The sequence below is a fragment of the Lagopus muta genome, chromosome 11 (assembly GCF_023343835.1).
Source record: "Lagopus muta isolate bLagMut1 chromosome 11, bLagMut1 primary, whole genome shotgun sequence".
NCBI classification, from domain to species: domain Eukaryota; kingdom Metazoa; phylum Chordata; class Aves; order Galliformes; family Phasianidae; genus Lagopus; species Lagopus muta.
Genome location: NC_064443.1, coordinates 2,578,943 through 2,597,002, shown reverse-complemented (window position 1 = coordinate 2,597,002; position 18,060 = coordinate 2,578,943). Strand labels below are relative to the sequence as shown.

Here is an 18,060-nt window from a genome sequence, read left to right as displayed (position 1 = left end):
CTTGTGCAAGGCCTTTGAGACAGTCCTGCACTACATCCTTAACTCTAAGTTGGACAGGGATGGATTTGAAGGCTGCACTATTCAACAGATAAAGAATTGTTTGGCCAGAGCCAGAAGGCTGTGGTCAATGGCTCTATGTCCAGGTACAGGCTGGTGGCAAGTGCTGTCCCCCAGGGTTTCTCTTGGGACAACTCTTCTTCAACACCTTTATCAACAACACAGACAGCGGGATCGAGTGCACGCTCAGCACGCCTGCGGATGGCACCAAGCTGAGCGGCACAGCTGATACATCCAGCTTGGATGGGGCCTTGGGCAGCCTGATCTGGTAGGGGGCAGCCAGCCCTCAGCAGGGAGTTGGAACTGGATCCTCTCCAACCTGAGCCATTCTAGGACTGTATGAACTGCTGGGAAGGGAGCCCTGCGGGGTGCAGGCAGCCCACTGGCCAGCACGCTGTTTGCAGGCCCCACGAGCACAGCTAGCTCTGCACCTGGCGCCGTGCCGCCGTGCTGCTGCTCCCAAGCATTGGAGCAGAGGCTACAAACGGCCCGTCCCCACCTGCTGTCCGCTGCCATCTCTTGCAGGGCAGGGTGACGCTCAAGAATTGCCACCAGCACGAGGCGTGCGCATCATTGCAGCCAGCAAACGCCACCCTAGCACGTCACCCTGGCACTGCCACCTCCCCTGCAGGGCAGCAGGGCTGCATCCCGCTGCCTGTACGCCCGCGGCCCCGTGTGCAGCCTTAGAGATGGCTCCGATTTTAATAATTAATCCCTGCTAACGACAGCACTTTCCCCAAATAAAACATTTAAACTGCTGCGTGTGCAAGGCGTGCTGCCGCAGCGGGACACCCAGGGGCTGTGCTGCAGCCTGGCGGATGGGCATGGGGAGGCAAGCTGCCACCCTGGGGAAACTGAGGCAGCGCTGCTGGGAGACGGGGCTAAAAATACATTGCTGAAAGCAGCTGGTGCAGGTGTGAGGTGCGGGGGAGAGATGGACAGCTTCTCTAATAGGAGCTGACGTGGCCCCGGGCTCTGGTGCTGCCTCATGAGCAGCTGGGGGGGTTGGCTCCTGCTGGAGCTGGCTGCAGGGTATGAGTGGGGGCATGTGCTCTGCGGGGTGTCACTGCTGTCCCCTCCTGGGCCGTGTGTGCCCTGCTCTGCCACAGACTGAGAGCACCCCATGGGGATGGATGCACACGCTCCCTGGCTGTAACCAGTGAGTTTTGCTTCCTAAACGGGCTGGTTAACCGCCGGTTCAAGGGCGTTCGGGGGAGGAAATGCACTCCATCAATATGAAAAAAGCGTTGGTTATGAAAACTCTGGCTCTGAAGTAGCTGCCTGGTGCTGGGAAAGGGATGCCCCACTGAGCAGGGCTGGGGCACCGCTTGTGCAGGAGCACCCAAAGCCCTCAGGGTGCAATGAGGTGAGGTTGGCAATGTCACTACCAGGTCCCCAAGCAGGGTGGGCAGCGGTGCCCCAAACCTGGTGGTGCCAGAACCGCTGTGCCCCGTGCCCATGTCCCTGTGATGCCAGGGGCTGCATGTCCCCATGCCCATGTTGCTGTGATGCCAGGTGCACCATGTCCCCACATCCACATGCCAGGTCCTGCCCGCACCTGAGCGCATCCCTGCTGCGTGTCCCAGGGCAGCAGCTGCCAGGGCAGTGTTTTACTACAAAAGACAGCACGGAATTTTGCATCCAGTGTCCCCTCCACCACCTGCTCAATAGCATGAGGATGGGGCTGGGATGGGTTTTTAGAACAATCCTTTCAATCAGTGCTGGCATCACCTCACAGAATCACAGAATGGCTCGGGTTGAAAGGGACCTCAAGGATCACGAATCTCCAACCCCCCAGGTGCCCAGGTCCCCCACTGAGTGTGCCCCAGGGACACGGGGTGGTGCTTGCAGGGTGAGCACCTTGATGGCCAGTGCCAGTCTGCAGGTGCCCGCCCATGGCTGCACAGGAGCAGTGGGTGACCCCGTCCCTGATCCCAGCACCCACCACAGGCAGAGCACGCAGCACCAGATGGTAAAAATAGCATTTGGTTTTATCAGTGATTCAACCCCCAAAATGAATTTCCCCAGAGAGGCCCTGAAACCCCTGGAGACAGGTTAGGGTTCCCCACAGCAAGTGGCTGAACACGGGGCCCACAGCACCTCACTGGTGCAGGATGAGCCCCACAGCACCCTGCCAGCATGGGATGAAGTGGTGGGAACCCCATGGGACTTGGCACAGTCCCGGTGTGCAGCACAAGACAGCATCCACAGCACCCAGCACCCAGCCCATAGGGTGGGTGCACTGGGCTGTGCCCCACAGCTCCCCTTGGGGAAGCGCACCCACAGTGCAGAGCACCCCATCAGCGCACAGCCGCGTCCTCATCCTCTTCATCTTCCTCATCCTCGCTGTCGGGCAGCTGCCCCATGGGGAAAGGAGGGCTGCTCTCCAGGTTGACGTAGGTGACGGCCAGGTTGACGTAGTGCTCACCCTCCAGTGAGGCCAGCACACGCTCAAGCTCACACACCAGCCCCGAGAAGGACGGACGCTCCTCGGGTGTGGGTGCCCAGCAGCTCAGCATCACCCCATACCTGCCCCAACAACACGTCAGCACCAGCATTGCCCAGGGGGGATCCCACCTCCCCGCTGCCCCCCGGCCCCACTCACAGCGTGTCAGGGCAGGGCTGGGGCTGTGGCAGGCGCCGACCCTGCAGCAGATAGCGGGCCATGTCATAGGGGTCCACCTCGGGGTACGGCGATGCGCCTCGCGTCAGCAGCTCCCACATGAGCACCCCAAAGGACCACTGTGGACAGAGAGCTACGCTGGGGCAGGGGGACAAGGAAGGGGACAAGTGATGGGGATAGGGACAGGGGGACCACCTACCACATCTGACTTAGTAGTGAATTTTTGGGTCTGTAGGCTCTCCAGCGCCATCCACTTGACAGGCAGCTTGGCATGCCGGTGCTGCCGGATGCTGTAGTACTCCTTGCCAAACACATCCCGTGCCAGCCCGAAGTCAGCCACCTTCACTGTCAGCGTCTCATCCAGCCTACGGGCACAGGGTCAGGGCCAGCACCCCATCGGGGCGCTAAGGATGAGGGACCCCGAAACCAGCTGCACTCACATGCAGTTCCTGGCCGCCAGATCCCGGTGCACAAATTTTTTCTGGGCCAAGTACTCCATGCCCAAGGCCACCTGGAGCCCGAAGCCGATGAGCTCCTTCACCGTGGGGCTCTGCAGGGTGGGAGTGGTGAACAGGGCGAGCTCGGCCCCCAGCACTCACCATATCCCCCCAAAGCACCCCATACCCGCTCCTGGGCACGGATGAAGTGGCGCAGGTCCCCATGGCGCATGTAGGGCAGGACAACGAGGGGCAGCCCATGGCGGGGCAGGCAGACACCCAGCAATGAGAGCACCTGCGGGTGGTGGAAGCTCTTCATCAGGATGCCCTCGCGCAGGAACTCTTCCACCTCCTCCAGGTCTGTGATACCTGTGGGGAGCCGAGCCATGGGGCTGTGTGCTGCGAGGCTGTGTGCTGCAGGGCCAGGGCACAGGCGCTCACTCACGGTGCAGGGACTTGACGGCACAGTGCAGGTTGCCCAGCAGCGGGTCCATGTAGGTGCCATGGTACACACTGCCAAAGTGCCCTGTGGGGGACAGGTGGCAGTGAGATGTGGAGCTGGAGGGTGATGCTGTGCCTGAATGCCCCGGGGTGCATCATCACCTCTGCCGATGACGCGGCTGCGGTGGGTGATGAGCCGCTCCTCGGGGATGAGGATGTCCTTCACCTCCTCCAGCAGCTCTGGCCGCAGGTCCTCCAGGCAGCAAGATGTGGTCCTGAGCAGAGGCACCGGGGAGCCACCGCCTGCAGCATCAGCTCCAGCACCGGCACCGGCAAAGAGTGCATGGGGCCTGGCCAGGCCGGGGCTGTCTGCAACAGGCAGCACTGCCGGGAAGGGAGAGGTGCCTTCAGGTGCTGGGGCAGCACAGCCCTGGCACCCCAATGCCCACCAATGCCCACCCTGCTTACCCTGCACTTCTCTGTAGTCAACGTTGGGGTGCTGGATGGTGATGGGGTGCTCGCTCCGGGCAGAGCGTACCAGCAGCTCCAGGTTCTCCGTCCCTGCAGGTGGGAGAACATGGGTAGGGGTGACTCCGGGACAAACGAGAATGAGTGGCACATTGGATGTGGGGTGGGACTGTGGGCACAGGGTAAAACCATAGGCAGAGGATGGCACCGCAGGCACGGTATAGCACCAGAGACATGGGATGGCTGTGGGGCACCCGGCAAGCAGTGGCACTCACCCCTCCTCTTCCTCCAGCGCCAGCGGAGCAGCACAGCAGCCAGGATGCAGCAGACAAGGAAGGTGACAGCAGTGCCCAGGGCCAGGCTGGCGGCCATGTCCAGCGAGGAGGCAGACAGCACCAAACCCAGTGCCTGGCAGGCGCCGTTCACACAGATCTGGGGGAGCGGGGGATCAGCAGGGCCAGGAGCAAAGGGGTCGGGGTGCCCCGGGGGGTACCTACCTGCACAGGGGCCCCGGCGGGGGACAGATCCACGTCACGAGGCACGCGGCACGTCACCTCATTCTTCAGCACGTTGGGGTGGCAGTCCCGGCCCCCCACCGTCATGGTGATGTTCATACACCCAGCCACGGAGTCCAGCCCCAATTGCTGCCGGGACAGACAGCCCTGAGCCCGGCCGGCCCCACTGTGACCCCCCCAGCACGCCTCACTCCACCACGTACATTCACTTTAACCTCATTATCGCCGGGTTTGAGTTGGTACCGCTCACCCTGCTGCCCGAAGGGGAACATCTGGGGCCGGCGGAAATAGCGCAGGCGGAACAGCCAGCGGCCAGCAGCCCCATCCAGCAGCACGCTCAGATTCCCAGGCACCGGCTTGGTCTCGACAGGGAAGGCCGGGCTGCAGCACAGCAGCCAGTCGGGCGACTGCGGACCTTCACACTCCTGTAGGTGAGCAGGAGGCTGCTGGCACGGTGCTGAGCGCAGCATGAGGGTGACAGCTCCCTGCCCTGGTGCTCACCGTGGCTTCGGTCTTCCCACCGCCGCCGCCTTCAAATTGGATCTTGGCACGATACACTGAGTCCAGGTGGGTGCCGATGAGGGTGAGCATCGAGCCCCTGCAGTGGGCTGCAGTCAGGGCACCAGGCACACACGGTCCCCAGGGTGTTTGTGGTGCCCAGCACCTCAGCACGGGGAGGACAGGGGTGTCCCTGCATCCCTATGCGCTCACCCATAGCTGCAGTTGGGGACGATGGCCAAAACGGTGGGGTCGGGGCGGTACTCGAAGGGCAGTGGAGCCAGGAACTCCTCGCCATCGATCCACAGGGCCACAGGGGCTGCACCCAGGCTGGTGGCAGCGGGAGCTGTGCACCGGATCTCCCCGTCGCCCTGGCTGGGGACACAGCACAGGAGCTGGAAGGGACAGTGGGACTGCGAGGGCATCCCTGCAGCCACACCTGTGCCAACAGACCCTGCAGTGCTGAGACGATGGCTGGCCTGTACCTGGGCTGCCCATTCAGGGGACACTCGGAGCCATTGATCGTCACCCGCCAGCTGCTCCCTGCTGAGAGGTGGGTGCCACGGAGAGACACGAGGGTGCCACCGCCCTGGGGACCGAAGCTGGGGTGCAGGATGCTGATGCGGGGTTCCTGGGCAGAATCGAGGACGGCAGGGCAGGCAGTGAGCCAACACCGCACAGCCCAGCGCCCAACTCCAGGCACCCGGGGGCTGGTGTCACTGCCACCACGAGGACACTACCACAAAGATGAAGCCGCTGAGGGCGGTGGATCCCTGGACACGGAAGCTCGAGGACCCAGCAGGCTCCGTCACATTGAGCACCACATCAGCCGGCCCTGCCGCTGCCGCTGGCTCCCCCGGCTCCAGCACACACACCAGCACGTCCACAAAGTCCTTGCGACGGAACGTGGGCAGCGGCCTGCAGGGTAACGGGGCTCAGCGGTGGGACAGGAAGGACGCCCCCGCTGCGCCCCCCAGCACCGCACCTGTAGCTCTCACTCTCTTCCGGCAGCACAGTGCAGCTTCGCCCTCCCACCGCCACCCTGTAGGGGTCAGTGAAGCTGCGGTGGGCGGTGGGGTCCGGCGGGGAGCGGAAGGTCATGCCGCAGAGCGTCACTCGTGTTTGGCCCCGCAGCGGCGCGCTCCTGGGGTAGAACTGCGGGACAGGCAGTGATGGCCGCGGGGGGCCCCACCGGTGGGTATGACGCCCAGCCCAGGGCAGGGCTCCCACTGCACATCACCCCACGTGCCACCTCCCTCTCTGCTGCCCCCCCCTACCGGCGCAGACCTACATCAGTGAGGACGGGCGGGCAGCTGTCCCGCACCCAGGGGCCGGCACACTCGTGGTGCAGCCTGCAGCCGTCCCCACACCAGCCGCAGCCCATGAAGCGCTCGGCACGCAGGCAGCGGTCACAGGTTAAGAAGTGGCGGCAGCCAGGGCCGGTGACATTCACACGCCACACCTGGGGACACAGAGCGGGGCTGAGTGGGGGGCTCTGCAGCCCCACACCCTGCCCCACTGCCCGGCTTACCTTGGTGCCAGCAGTAAAGAGCAGCGAGTGTCCCTGCAGCCCCACGGCGTGCTGCACCGGTGCCGGCTCCCCCAGAGAGAAATTAGCCAAGGCGACCACGTAAGAGCTGGAGCGTTGCAGCACCATCTGCAGTGGGGCAGGCATCAGGTGAGACACCGGGCACCCGATGGGCACCGTGCAACTCTGCTCGGCACTGTGCGTCCTGCCTGGCCTCAGCTGGCACCCACCTGCAGGACACGTCCCTGTGCCGTGCCCAGGTGAGCCACCGTGACATTCTGGAGGACGGTGACGAAGATGGAGGTGAGGAGGATGCCGGACAGGCGTCCGTTGAACAGATCCACCTTGTGAGAGGCAGCGGGCACCAGGGTGGGCTGGTCCCAGCAGCTGGTGTTGGTCACTGGCGCCGAGAGGTTCACCTGCATTTGAGCATAACGAGGGCACCTCAAAAACACCCCACAGCTCCCCGCACCCTTACAGGTGGGTGCAAGCACCGGAGCAATCGTGGCTCTGAGATGGGAGATATTTTGGGACCGGAAAGTCCAAAGATGCATGTGCTGATCTCCCCTCTAGGCTGCAACAAAGAACCAGGGATTGTTGGAGGCGTGACGCATCCATGCCCCCCCACCAGGACATCCCCGAGCAGCGTCAGATCCTGCCCTGCCCTCCCTCCCCATCTGCGTGTGGTTATGAGCTCAGGCACTGCGGGGCTGCTGTTCGAGTGCCAGCCCTAAAAACATACTAGGGCTTGGGGCAGAGGGGGATACAAAGCCCTGTTGTGCCTCTAGAGTCTTTCCCCAGATCCCCTCAGGATACGCGGGGCCGGGGTCCCCTTCCCGGCAGCGTGATGCAGGGTGATGGTGAGCTGCTTGCTGCACGCAGCCAGGAAAGGGAGGAGATCTGGCTGCGCCTCGCCCTGGCTGAGAACAGGCGCGCTCATGCCATGTGCGCCAGCAGCTGCCCTGCCCCGTCCCCGCAGCGCGGCAGTCCCTGCCCTGCGGCGCTGTGGGACCGGTGACTCCGCACGCTTCCGCCCGCGGTCAGCTGGGCACACGGGGCGACGGTGGAGCAGCCGTGCAGAGGAGCACGAGCCCGTCCCCGCTGCAAAGAAACAGCCGAGGAGGGAGGCCGTATACAGCGCCGTGCTGGGGTCAGCCACGGGCAAGGATAGAGGGTAGGGCGCTTCGAGCCCCACCGCACACCTGGGTCCTGTGCAGCGAGCACAGCCAGAGCCTGCCACACCAGCATAGCCCCAAAGCACGGTGACACCGGCCCGGCGCCAGCAGCCCGCGATAAGGTGGCGGGGGGGGGGAGGTGGGTGGCAGCGGTGACTCACCGCACCTGGGTGCCACCGCGTCCCAGCGCAACCCGGCCCCAGCCCCGGCCCCGCGGCCCCGACTGACTCACGCTGTGCGGACAATACTGCTGCGGCTGGAAGAAGCTGAGCCCCCGCTTCAGTGTCTGCGTGCCGGTACCGCAGCACTTGTCCATGCCCTCTCGGATGGCCTGGTTGAGCAGGCGCAGGGGGAAGGCGCACACAGCCGAGTTGTGCTGCGGCTCACGGCTCTCCGGATGGCTCTCGGCGAAGGCACCGAACAGCACGGTCTCGGTGCGGTCGATGCCGAGGTCCCGGGCCAGGTGAGCGCCGGGCTGGGCAGCACGGGCAGCCTGCAGCACGTTGTAGGCCACATCGCGCTCCGTCTCTTCCTCGGCCCCGCGCCGCCGCCGCCGCTTGGACTCGTAGCGGCAGTCGAGGACGATCTCGCGGTAGCGACGCAGGTCCGGCTCGTGGGCGCTGAGCCGCACCAGGCGCGTGTGGAACGCGGAGGAGCCGGGGAACTCCGGCTGCACCGTCACCAAGTAGACGTGGTCCCCGTCGGTGAAGGAATGCACGTAGTGGATGGGGTAGATGTCCTGGTAGCGCGGCAGCACCGTCAGTGAATGGAAGGGGTCGGCGAAGCCATCCCGCGTGCCCTTCAGCCTGCGCACCGCCACCGAACGCGGGCTGTAGCGCGCCGCCACGCTGCTGTTGACGGTGGAGCCCAGGTAGAAGGAGGCGGTGTAGCGGTCGGCCACCACGGTGGCGGTGCTCCCCAGGGGGCTGGCCACGCAGTCGGGGCAGGACGCGGGGCTGTTGGCCGAGGCCGAGTACAGGCAGCTGGTGGATTCGATGGTGACCTCGCCGCCCCGCACCTCCAGCTGGTGCAGGTAACAAAGCCCGTGCCGCGCCGCTCCGCAGCTGTACAGCCACGGCTCCACCGGGTCCAGCAGCAGCAGCACGTTGTCCACGTCCTCGGACCCCGGGGCATCCACGGCGGCTGGGCACAGGCGGCAGATCTCACAGCGGGCACTGCCTGTGGGTCCGGTGATGAGGACGGAGCGGAGGCGCAGCTCGGGATCGACCACCAGGATGCGGTTGCGGACGGCCACGAAGATGGTGGCCGGATCGGGGAAGACGGCGATGTTCTGCACGGGGCTGCCAGCATCGAGGCTGGGCAGTGTGTAGGGCACTGAGAAGTTGCGGGTGGAGCTGAAAGCGGTGCGGGGGCACTGCCAGGCGCCGGCCTGCAGCAGGGATGGGGCGAGGAGCAGCAGGAGGCACGCAGGGCATCGTGGCCCCATGCTGCCACCCGCACGAGTCTACTGATGGCACTCAGCACCAGGAGGGGCCGGGACTCGGGGGGGACAGGTCATCATCGCATCTGCAGAAGTAACAGGGGAAGGGCTTTACCCACGGCACTGGGGAGAGAGATGTGCTGTGTGCTCCCCATGGCCGCGTGCCAGGTGCTAACGTGGGGACGGGTGGCACCTTTCCCTTCCCAAGTCCTTCCCACAGGCCTATGGAAGGTGACAAATCCCACCCGGAACGACCCCTCCAAGCCCCTCCTGGGGACGGGGACCCGATTGAGGACCCCTCCGGCTCAGCAGATTAGGGCTGGAGACCGGCCGCCAGCCCTGCAGGGACACCTCGGGGACCTGGGAGGAGCCCTCAGCCACCCTTCGGCACGGAAGCCGCCAAGCAGCCCCACGGCCGCTCACCACCCCGCCCCGACGGGCCCGGTCCCGCTCCGGCTGTCCCCACCCGTCCCTCCCAGCGGCTGTCCCGTGCCAAACCGCGCCCTGTTCGGTACCGAGCCGTGCCCAGCCGGGCGCTCACCTGGTCGCTGCGCTGCGGGCAGTACCGAGCCCTATCGTACCGAGCCGTACCGAGCCGTGCCGAGCCGTGCCGGGGCGGAGCGCGGCTGTGCCGGGTCAGGGCGGGGCGGGGCGGCTCCTACCCCCGCACCGTGCGGGGCTCCGGGTGCCGGGGGCGGTGCAGCAGGATTTGGTGACAACGGGCAGGGGAGAGCTGGCCCGGCCCCGGTTACGGCTGGCTGGTTTCCAGGCGGACGGGTCGGATCGGTTTCCCCGTTCCACAAGTGTAACTTATTTCTCCGGGACACGTCGTTTACCTCGTGGCTGCTTCCCTTCCCCCCCCCCCCCCCCCCCCTTCCCTCCCTCCCTCCCTCCCCAAACTCGAGGGCTGCCTGCAGGCGGTGCCGGGCTCGCCGCCGCTCCCGTGGAAGGGAGAAAAGGGATGTTTTTGACCCCGTGAACCGCACAGATTTACCCTCAAAGCTCTGCGCTCGGGGCGGCTCGCAGCCACCCGCTCGGAGCGCTCCCCCGGCACTCACCTGGGCAGGGCTCGGCTCCCCGCCCGCATCCGCCGGGACTTTGCTCCCCGGAACTTTGCTCCCCGGAACGGGTCGCGCCCGCCGCCATCGGACTCAGCCTGCCCGCGTTGCGTAAACCCGGCAATGCTGCTGGCTGCGAGCCTTACCCAACCGCTCCTTCCTCCGTCCCCGAGGCTCCCTCCCGGTTTCGACATGAGCTGGTCCCAGCCGGCTCCTCCCGGAGCCTTTTGCCGCTCCCGCTCCGCCCGAGATGTCACCCAAATGGAGTCCGCGGAGCCCCGGATGCCCCCCGCCAACCCAACATTAACGTGCCGAGCCTCGATTCGGGTCCAGATAATGTTTATGAGCAAAGACAAGCGACTACAATCTGGCAGGAGCATAAATAAGGGAGCGGAGTCCCTGCGTTAGCCCTACCGGGTTCCTGCCAGTCCCTCGGTGTCACCGCGGGGGTTTCCCCTCCCGGACGCCCATCCCTACGCACAGGGTCAGGCTGTGCTTCACGGGGACGCCCCGGGAGCTGTGCCCAGCGCTGTGCTGCGGGGTGCTCAGCCCCAGCCAGTGCCTGGGGACAGCTGGGGACAGCAGGGAGGAGGTGGTCCTCGCACAGCAAGCACAGCTCGAGGAGCTGCTTTTTGGACGATAGGGGACCCCATGACGCAATGAAGACACATCAGTGCCCCATGCCAGCTGGGGCTCTGGGGGAGGGGAGGGGAACCACACCACAGCTGCTGCTTTGGAGCCAGCACCACGAGCACGCCGAGTGGCATCCTGGTACCCCGAGTCTCTCTGGGGCTACTCGGTGTCCCTGCAGGCAGGAGCCCGCTGCCCTGCTTCTCAGCATCCCCAAGGACATCCTTCTTGTGGCCTCAGTGGAAAGGGACCAGGCACACATAGGTGCCAAGGGGACAAACCTGTTGGCTCCCAGCCTGGCTCCGGGACCATCAGGAGCTGCCTGGCACTTGGGGAGCCCAGCTCCCCTAAAGCGGGGAGAGGAGCAGTGCCAGCAGTGCCCCATCCAAGCCTGTCCCTAGCTGGGCATTGTCACCTGCCCTCTGTGGACACAGCAGCACAAAGGACAGAGCGGGGGGCTGCAGAAGAAGGGCAGCCCCCCAGATGAGGGAAGCACTGCCTGCAGGTGAGAGAAAGCCCTTGCTCACCACATTGCCTGGGCAGCTTCGATCCCCGACTCTCACACCCAGGTTGGGCAGTTTCCCCATGCCCTCAGGGTCCCCTGTGCCCTCTCCCCTGGCTCACAGCCCAGGCTTCTCAGAGGGATGAGCATCCCGGCACAGCAGGGTCCTCCAGGTGGCACCACGCCCTGGGCAATGCCTGTCAGTACGTCTGGGGTGTGAGGATGAAGAGCCGGTCTTCCTCCTTGCGGATCCACTTCATGAGCTTGTTGACAGCACTGATGGCACCTGCCTTGGTCCCCAGTGGACTGTAGCATATGTAGAGCTCGAAGGCGCTGGTGACCTGGGCAAAGAAATAGGGTAAATGCTGGCCATGCATCCACACATCCCTACATGCAGCTGGCACTGCGTGAGTCCACAGTGAGCTGCTGAGTTGGGATACACGAGCTTCTGAGCTGGGGGACATTAAAAACTGTGTCCAAGCAGGTCAAGGGAGGTGATCCTGCCTCCCTACTCCGCCCTGGTAATGCCACATTTAGAACTGTGTCCAGTTCTAGGCTCCCCAGTTCAAAAGACAGGGGTCTCCTAGAAGGAGTCCAGCAGAGGGCCACAAAGATGATGAAGGGCCCGGAGCACCTCCTGTATGAGGGAAGACTGAGTGGCCTGCATGTGTTCAGCCTGGGGAAAAGAAGACTGATGGGGATCTGATACATGTTTATAAATATCTAAAGGGAGGTGGAGGCAAATGGATGAGAGCAGGCTTTTCTCAGTGATAGGACAAGCAGTAATGGCCTAAAATTTGAATGCATGAAGCTCTGTACAAAGATGCAGAAGAACTTCTTTATAGTAAGGTGACAGAGCACTGGAACAAGCTGCTCAGAGAGGTGGAGGAGTCTCCTTCTGTGGAGTTATTCAAGACCCATCTGAATGCCAACCTATGTGACCCATTGTAGGGTACTCCTTTGACAGGGGGTTGAGCTTGATCTCAAGGTCCCTTCCAAACCCTTTTGACCCCCGGTGATCAGCAGGGTAGCCTACATAGCTGTTCTATCACTCTCTGGCACAGGAACACCCAAAAGGAACATGCCAGGCTGGGGGCCATCCTGGTCACCATAGTGCTGGAGCTGCACTGTGCCACTCAGGACCAGAGAGGTCGGGGTCATCCCAACTCTAAAGACAGCCCTTACCCAAGCCAGGAGGTTTTCACGTGGGCCTGTGAAGTAGATGTTCTTCAGGGGGCGTGACGAGTTGTGAGCCCGGCTGTGGAGGTACTGATAGAGCCCCAAGAGCCTTTCCTTCTCCTCCTCCCGCACGTAGGGTGCCTCGATCTCAGGGCTGCAGGAACACAGCACCCCATTAGCCCCTGCCTTTCTTGGAGAACGGGATTTGTGGAGAAGGCTTGCCCACGCCCCAGCCGTGCCCCAACAGTTCCCCAGCTGTTATTCTGCCAGCATCCTTACCTGGTGAAGAGCCCAGAGCTCTTGGACTTGTAGATGAAGTGCCGCAGGTCAGGGATGCCCACCTGGGCGACGCTGTAGAAGGGGGTGCGCAGGGCCTCCTGCAGAGCATGGTGCACTCCTCGCCGCCGCAGCCGCTCCTGGAAGCGCCGCTTGCAGTCGGAGACTGTGAAGAAGTCCTCGCGGTCAGTAGAGACCAACAGGAGGCACAGGTCCATCTCCTGCTCCAGGTAGGAGATGTGAGCGTGGAAGAAGCCGCTGGAATTGAACTTAGGGAGGCAAATGGGAGTCCAGGCTTCGCCCTCCCGAAAGGAGGAGGAGGAGCTGATGAGGTTGAAGAGCAGATGGAGGTCGATGGGGTGGAGGAACTGATCCTTCTTCCTCACAAGAGAAACCAGCTGGTTCCCTGACAGGAGGATGGAGAAGACCAAGCTCTTGGCCTTGGCCTGCTGGAGGCTGGTGCTGACGGCATCCCGCACGCTGGCAGCCAAGGGCAGGCAGCGCACGGCACCCATGAGGAAGCTGGGGTCGTGGGCCATAAGGTCCAGCAGGTTGTCAGTGATGCGCTCAGAGCCAGCAAGGAGCCTGCGCAGGTCGTAGTTCTGCTTCTGCTGGAAGATGTGGTTGAGCTGAGTCCAGGTGAGCAGGCTCAGGATTTGGTAATAGATGTAGAGCAGCTCATGGGCGATCTCCTGCTCAGACTGCCGGGTCCGTGCCACAGCCACCAGCACCAGCGGGCTCCTCCGCACAAAGACCACCTTGTAGCCGTCTGCTTGGGAGAGAGTCCCCATGGGTTGGGGACAGAGACGTAAGCCTGAGTGTGCAAGGCTGCAAGGGGAAGTTCCCACCTCCCCCCGGCCACTAGTCTGCCCCTGGGTTCAGCTAACATGTCCCACAGTGGCAGGGGCATGGGCTGAGCACTGCTGTGTGAACCCCTGGATGATGTGGGCTGGCATGCTGTGCCACCACCCTGTCCCAACCCCTAGCACAGTACCTGCATGGATGGACCGGATGGCATTTTTCTCGGCCTCTAGGAAGGACACCAGGGCCATCATGACACCCATGGTGCTGGAGAGGGCCTCCTCGGACCCGTAGCGGGAATACACGGGCTTGCCAGCCTCACTCAGCACAAAGACGTGCTTCCGATGCATGCGCCAGGTGTCCATGGTCACATCCTCCTCCTCCTTTCCTGACAGCACCGAGTCGTGGCGGGTGGCCTGTGGGGACGGCTCCAGCTTCCCCTCCTGGCTCTGTCTCATCTCCTCCTCCAGGTCGAGGGCCATGCCCGTGAGCTGTGTGCTCAGCTCGCTGAAGTCCTTACTGATCTGCTCCATGCTCGTGGGCTCAGCCGGCTCCCCTCGCCTCTCCTCAGGGCTCCGCACCACAGCCCCCCCCTCCTCAGGGCTGGTCAGGTCCTCGTAGGAGCGGGTGTGCACAAACATGGCTCCCTCCTGGCCCGCACCTGGAAATAAAGATCAGTGTCTACCTTGCACCAGTGCAGCAGATGGGTGGTGCAAAAGGGACGGAGAGCATCAAGGAGGGATCTGGTGTCCTTCCCCTTGAGAAATAGTGGGGCATTCGTTATTGTGTCCCATGGCACCCAGAAATGCAGATCCTGCTAGAGAGCCCTGTATGCAGGATGAGGAATTGCTTTTCCCTCCCTCAGCCACCCTTTGAGCTCTGTCCCTTACCCGGCTCCGTCCCCTGTGCCAGCCCTGGTGTGGGGCTCTCGGAGCGCTCTGTGTGCTGCCCATCGCCCGGCGCCAGGGACCCGTTGGGCACTTCCCAGCCTTTCTTCTTGTGTACATCCGCAGCCATTCCTTGGGGCGGGACCTGTGTGGAACCCACAATGTCAGCCCGCGGTATTCCCCTATCCCCTAGCGCTGGGCTGAGGCAGTACCAGCGTCCTTGTCCCCGCGCTGCTGGCTCAGTACAGCACCCGAGCTCAGCCAGACGTCAGAAAGCTGCTCTAATCCAGCAGGATTTCCTCCCTCGCGCGGCCCCAGCTCCTTCCAGGCCCCAGCACCTTTCATCCAGGCTTGGCCCCGATTACCTCTGCGCCTGAAAAGCTGCCGGGCAGGGGGCTGGGGGGGGGGTGAGGCGCAGGACAGGGGGTAGGCAGGGGGTCAGCGAGTGGACAGAGGGGGGAGAGAGAGCGCAGGCCCACGGCCCGTCCCAGCAGTGTCTGCGCAGGGCGGGTTTGTGGCTCTGTGGTCCAGGGAGGGAACGGGACGGCTCCGGGCCTAGGGGCGCTGAGGGGCTGCCCTGGGGAGGGGGCACATACGTACATACGTACATATGCGTACACGTACACAGTCGCACACCTACTCACATGCACACAGGAGCTCGGCAGCTCAGCACAACGGAAAGCAGAACGGGAAGCCGCGACACGGGACGGCCGAAGGACGCAGCGCGGCGCCCAGCGACCTTCGCGCCTCCTCCCGTCACGGCGCGGCCTAAGCGCAGCGGGAGGCGCGGGCACGGCGGGCTGCTGCTCCCCGGCCTGCCCCTGCCCCTGTCCCGGCCCGCCCCTCGGCCGAAGACATCGCGGAGCCCGTCCCTCCTCGCTCCGCTCCTCCCCGCCGGCTCCGGCCGGGCCCGGGCCCTCCGGCCGCTTCCCCGCCCCCCGGACCGGCCCCAGCCCCTCCGCCCCGCGGAGCTGTGGGGTCCGTAGTCCGCACGCACGAACCCCGCGCTCGTTACCGCTATGGCGGGACTACATCTCCCGGCAGTCCCCGCTCCGCGCCGCCCCGCTGCCCCCCTCCCCCTGTGGCGCGGGCATGCCGGGAGCGGTAGTGCGGCCTTTGGACTCCGTTTCCCAGAGTGCCACTCGGCGGGCCCGGAACATGGGGGGGCACCGGAAGTTCCGGTTCCCGTCAACGGAGCGCTGGGCCTGGCGCGGCGGTGTGCAGGTGAGGGGCGGTGCCGCCCCGCGGGTTCGGCCCGGCCCTGCGGGGGGTAGGCGGCGGCAGAAGGGAGACGGGGGCGGTGGGGGACGGCCGGGGAGCGGCGGAACGGGTTGCGGCTTTGCGTGGGGAGGGCCGCGGGCGCTGCTGTGGAGCCGCCCGGAACGGCGGAGCGGGGCCGTTTCCGGGGTGCCCGGCCGCGTCCTCGGGAGACGGGGCTCTCGGTGAGCCGCTCGGCCGCGTCGGGCTCAGCGGAGTTCCCGCGTGTCAGTGGGGCTTCCGAGGCCCTGCGTTCCGTTGTGAACGTCTCGCAGCCGCTGGTGCGTCGGGACCCGCCGGGTTTCCTTCTCGAAGTGCTGCTGAGGAGAGAACCCGCGTCCGTGCCCCGGTGGGGTGCCGGGAGGGGCCTCCGGCTGCTACCGAGCTCCCTGCGTGAAGCCCTTCGGGCCTAAGGAGGGCAGGAGTGTGGTGGGAGGGGCTGGAAGTTCACCCCGTTGTTTCTAATACACGCTTTTTGAAGCACGGTAGAACGAAAGAGAGTCTACGCCGTTTTGTTTCACAGTGAAAAGCTCCAATATGGTGTCTGACAGACGTAACTTGGATTTCTCTCCCTTCCCTTCCACTCTTCGGGGATGTGGTTTTGTTATTTTTACCTTGTAGGTTGGAGACCTTCAGTTCTAAAAGTGAAGCAACAAGATTCCTTGGCTGCTTTCAGTTCCTGTAGTGTGGGGAAATGTTTTCATTTATACCTCCCATAACACTGGAGTTTCACAGAGGTTTTTCCCTTTCCTTAGCCTTACTCAAACTTGATTGGCTGCAATGTTGTTCCATAGCAGATTACTTTCTCTGTTTGCTGAGCGTAGCCCTGTGCATATTTCGTTTCTTCGTTGTCTATAAATACCAAGGTTGGCAGCCTTGGCAAAGTCTGGGGAGAAGTTGGAAGTATCAGGGTGCTTTTCTCAAAATTGCATCTCTCCAAGCTTTCATATTGCCTGCTCCATCGCCAGCTGCCCTCCTACCCCAGCGTGCCACAAGGGGTGCAGGCTGGGAGGTGCTCAGGGCAGTGCTGGCTCTCCTGTTGCTTTCCCTTGGCGGAAACCTTTTTTTTCCTGGAAAATGGCTGCTTAGTGTAGCTTGGCTACCTGACTCTGATGTACAGCACCATTATTTTATTGTACTGTGATGTAAGAGATCTGAAAGAACAGGGTCTGCTGCCAGGCTTGGCATGTTTGGTTGGGAAAGCAGAACCAGATCATCCCCAAATCAGCAGCAGTGTTTGCCAGGCTGTTTGGGGCGCATTGAAAGAGTTGGATTCTGCATCAGGAAGACCGTGGGTGTGATGGCCAGGGCACACTGAGCCCTCTTGGACTGTCCCCTGACTGCTGGGAGGGCTGTGGGACCCCCAGCTGCCAGAGGAGCTGCAGCCACAGAGGAGTTTTCTTGATAGTGGGGAGGCACTGGAACAGGTTGCCCAAGGAGGCTGTGGATGCCCCATCCGTGCAGGCATTCAAGGCCAGGCTGGATGTGGCTCTGGGCAGCCTGGGCTGCTGGCTGGTGACCTGCACACAGCAGGGGGTTGGAACTGGATGAGCATTGTGGTCCTTTGCAACCCAGGCCATTCTGAGATTCTATAATTAGGGTGCACCTTTGTGCCTTCTCTGGGGTGTCTGCCAGCAGGAAGCAGAACTGGCTGGAGGGGATGAGGGAAGTATAATACATACTCTCAGGATGCGCATCAGCCATCCTGAATCCTCAGTATAATTATAACAGCTAATCATCATTTTAAAAGAGCTGTAAATCTGGGCTCCTTGAGTAACTTGGACCGCATTGTGTGTTCTGTGGCTGTGCTGTTGTTGTTTTAAAGCGTCCTTTATTACCATCCTAGCACTCAAGGGTGGATTTTTGCTATGCTTTCCTGTTGGCCAGACCCCCTCCACAGGCTCTGTTAGTGCATCTTTGGCAAACAGCCTCACTCACTCTGACCCATCTGCCTGCACCATGGAATGAGAGGGTTAGGAGCCCCCCGCTGTGCTGCTGCTCGTGGCCCTACCAAAAATGTGCTTTTGTCAGCAGATCTGCCTTGATTTCCTTTTGCCTGCTCTGGGCCTGGTTGCATCACCTCTGTAAGTAATGCCAGGCAGTGAGGGGTTGTGAGCAGAGAGGCAGGAGCTGAGCTGGCTGGTGCAATAGGACTGGGGGTCCTGGGAGTGCCTCACTTTTGTAGCAGTTGCATCAGAGAGACTTCGGTGTTGATGGAGGGCTGCAGAGGTTCTGTCCTTGTGCTGTGGTTTGCTGTCACTTTGTTTTGTGAGGCTGCGTCGTGAAG

General features: G+C 63.1%; 3 protein-coding genes across 6 annotated transcripts in view; 1 reads left to right on the top strand and 2 right to left on the bottom strand.

The window, feature by feature from the left end:
* Nucleotides 1-2,029: 2,029 nt before the first annotated feature.
* MST1R (macrophage stimulating 1 receptor) lies at nucleotides 2,030-10,010 on the bottom strand. Of its 3 annotated transcripts, none has more exons than XM_048957201.1 (21): nucleotides 9,725-10,010; nucleotides 7,975-9,269; nucleotides 6,798-6,986; nucleotides 6,571-6,696; nucleotides 6,331-6,501; nucleotides 6,025-6,194; nucleotides 5,780-5,957; nucleotides 5,525-5,670; nucleotides 5,253-5,414; nucleotides 5,043-5,139; nucleotides 4,745-4,966; nucleotides 4,524-4,670; nucleotides 4,302-4,458; nucleotides 4,027-4,119; nucleotides 3,721-3,942; nucleotides 3,563-3,643; nucleotides 3,305-3,486; nucleotides 3,121-3,230; nucleotides 2,880-3,045; nucleotides 2,663-2,799; nucleotides 2,030-2,586 (listed from the first exon to the last, which is right to left on the bottom strand). In XM_048957201.1, the coding sequence occupies exons 2-21, from the start codon at nucleotides 9,187-9,189 to the stop codon at nucleotides 2,358-2,360; spliced, it is 4,200 nt and encodes a 1,399-aa protein (XP_048813158.1). In that variant the 5' UTR covers nucleotides 9,190-9,269; nucleotides 9,725-10,010; the 3' UTR covers nucleotides 2,030-2,357. The 3 variants fall into 3 exon arrangements, with proteins under 3 accessions (XP_048813158.1, XP_048813157.1, XP_048813159.1); XM_048957200.1 differs by having other exon boundaries at nucleotides 3,721-3,947; nucleotides 4,029-4,119; XM_048957202.1 differs by having other exon boundaries at nucleotides 2,663-2,703; nucleotides 3,721-3,947; nucleotides 4,029-4,119.
* A 543-nt stretch (nucleotides 10,011-10,553) lies between these two features.
* MON1A (MON1 homolog A, secretory trafficking associated) lies at nucleotides 10,554-15,444 on the bottom strand. The gene is made up of 6 exons (XM_048957782.1): nucleotides 15,161-15,444; nucleotides 14,520-14,661; nucleotides 13,823-14,290; nucleotides 12,832-13,597; nucleotides 12,559-12,706; nucleotides 10,554-11,714 (listed from the first exon to the last, which is right to left on the bottom strand). The coding sequence occupies exons 2-6, from the start codon at nucleotides 14,644-14,646 to the stop codon at nucleotides 11,574-11,576; spliced, it is 1,650 nt and encodes a 549-aa protein (XP_048813739.1). The 5' UTR covers nucleotides 14,647-14,661; nucleotides 15,161-15,444; the 3' UTR covers nucleotides 10,554-11,573.
* Nucleotides 15,445-15,668: 224 nt separating this feature from the next.
* The window catches only part of RBM6 (RNA binding motif protein 6), a 53,580-nt gene continuing 51,188 nt past the window's right edge, over nucleotides 15,669-18,060 (top strand). Inside the window, exon 1 of one of the 2 annotated variants that reach the window (XM_048958055.1) lies at nucleotides 15,669-15,740. In XM_048958055.1, coding sequence (XP_048814012.1) covers nucleotides 15,675-15,740 — 66 coding nt within the window. In that variant the 5' untranslated portion in view covers nucleotides 15,669-15,674. The remainder of the gene's footprint in view (nucleotides 15,741-18,060) is intronic. The other variant, XM_048958057.1, reaches the window with a different exon arrangement.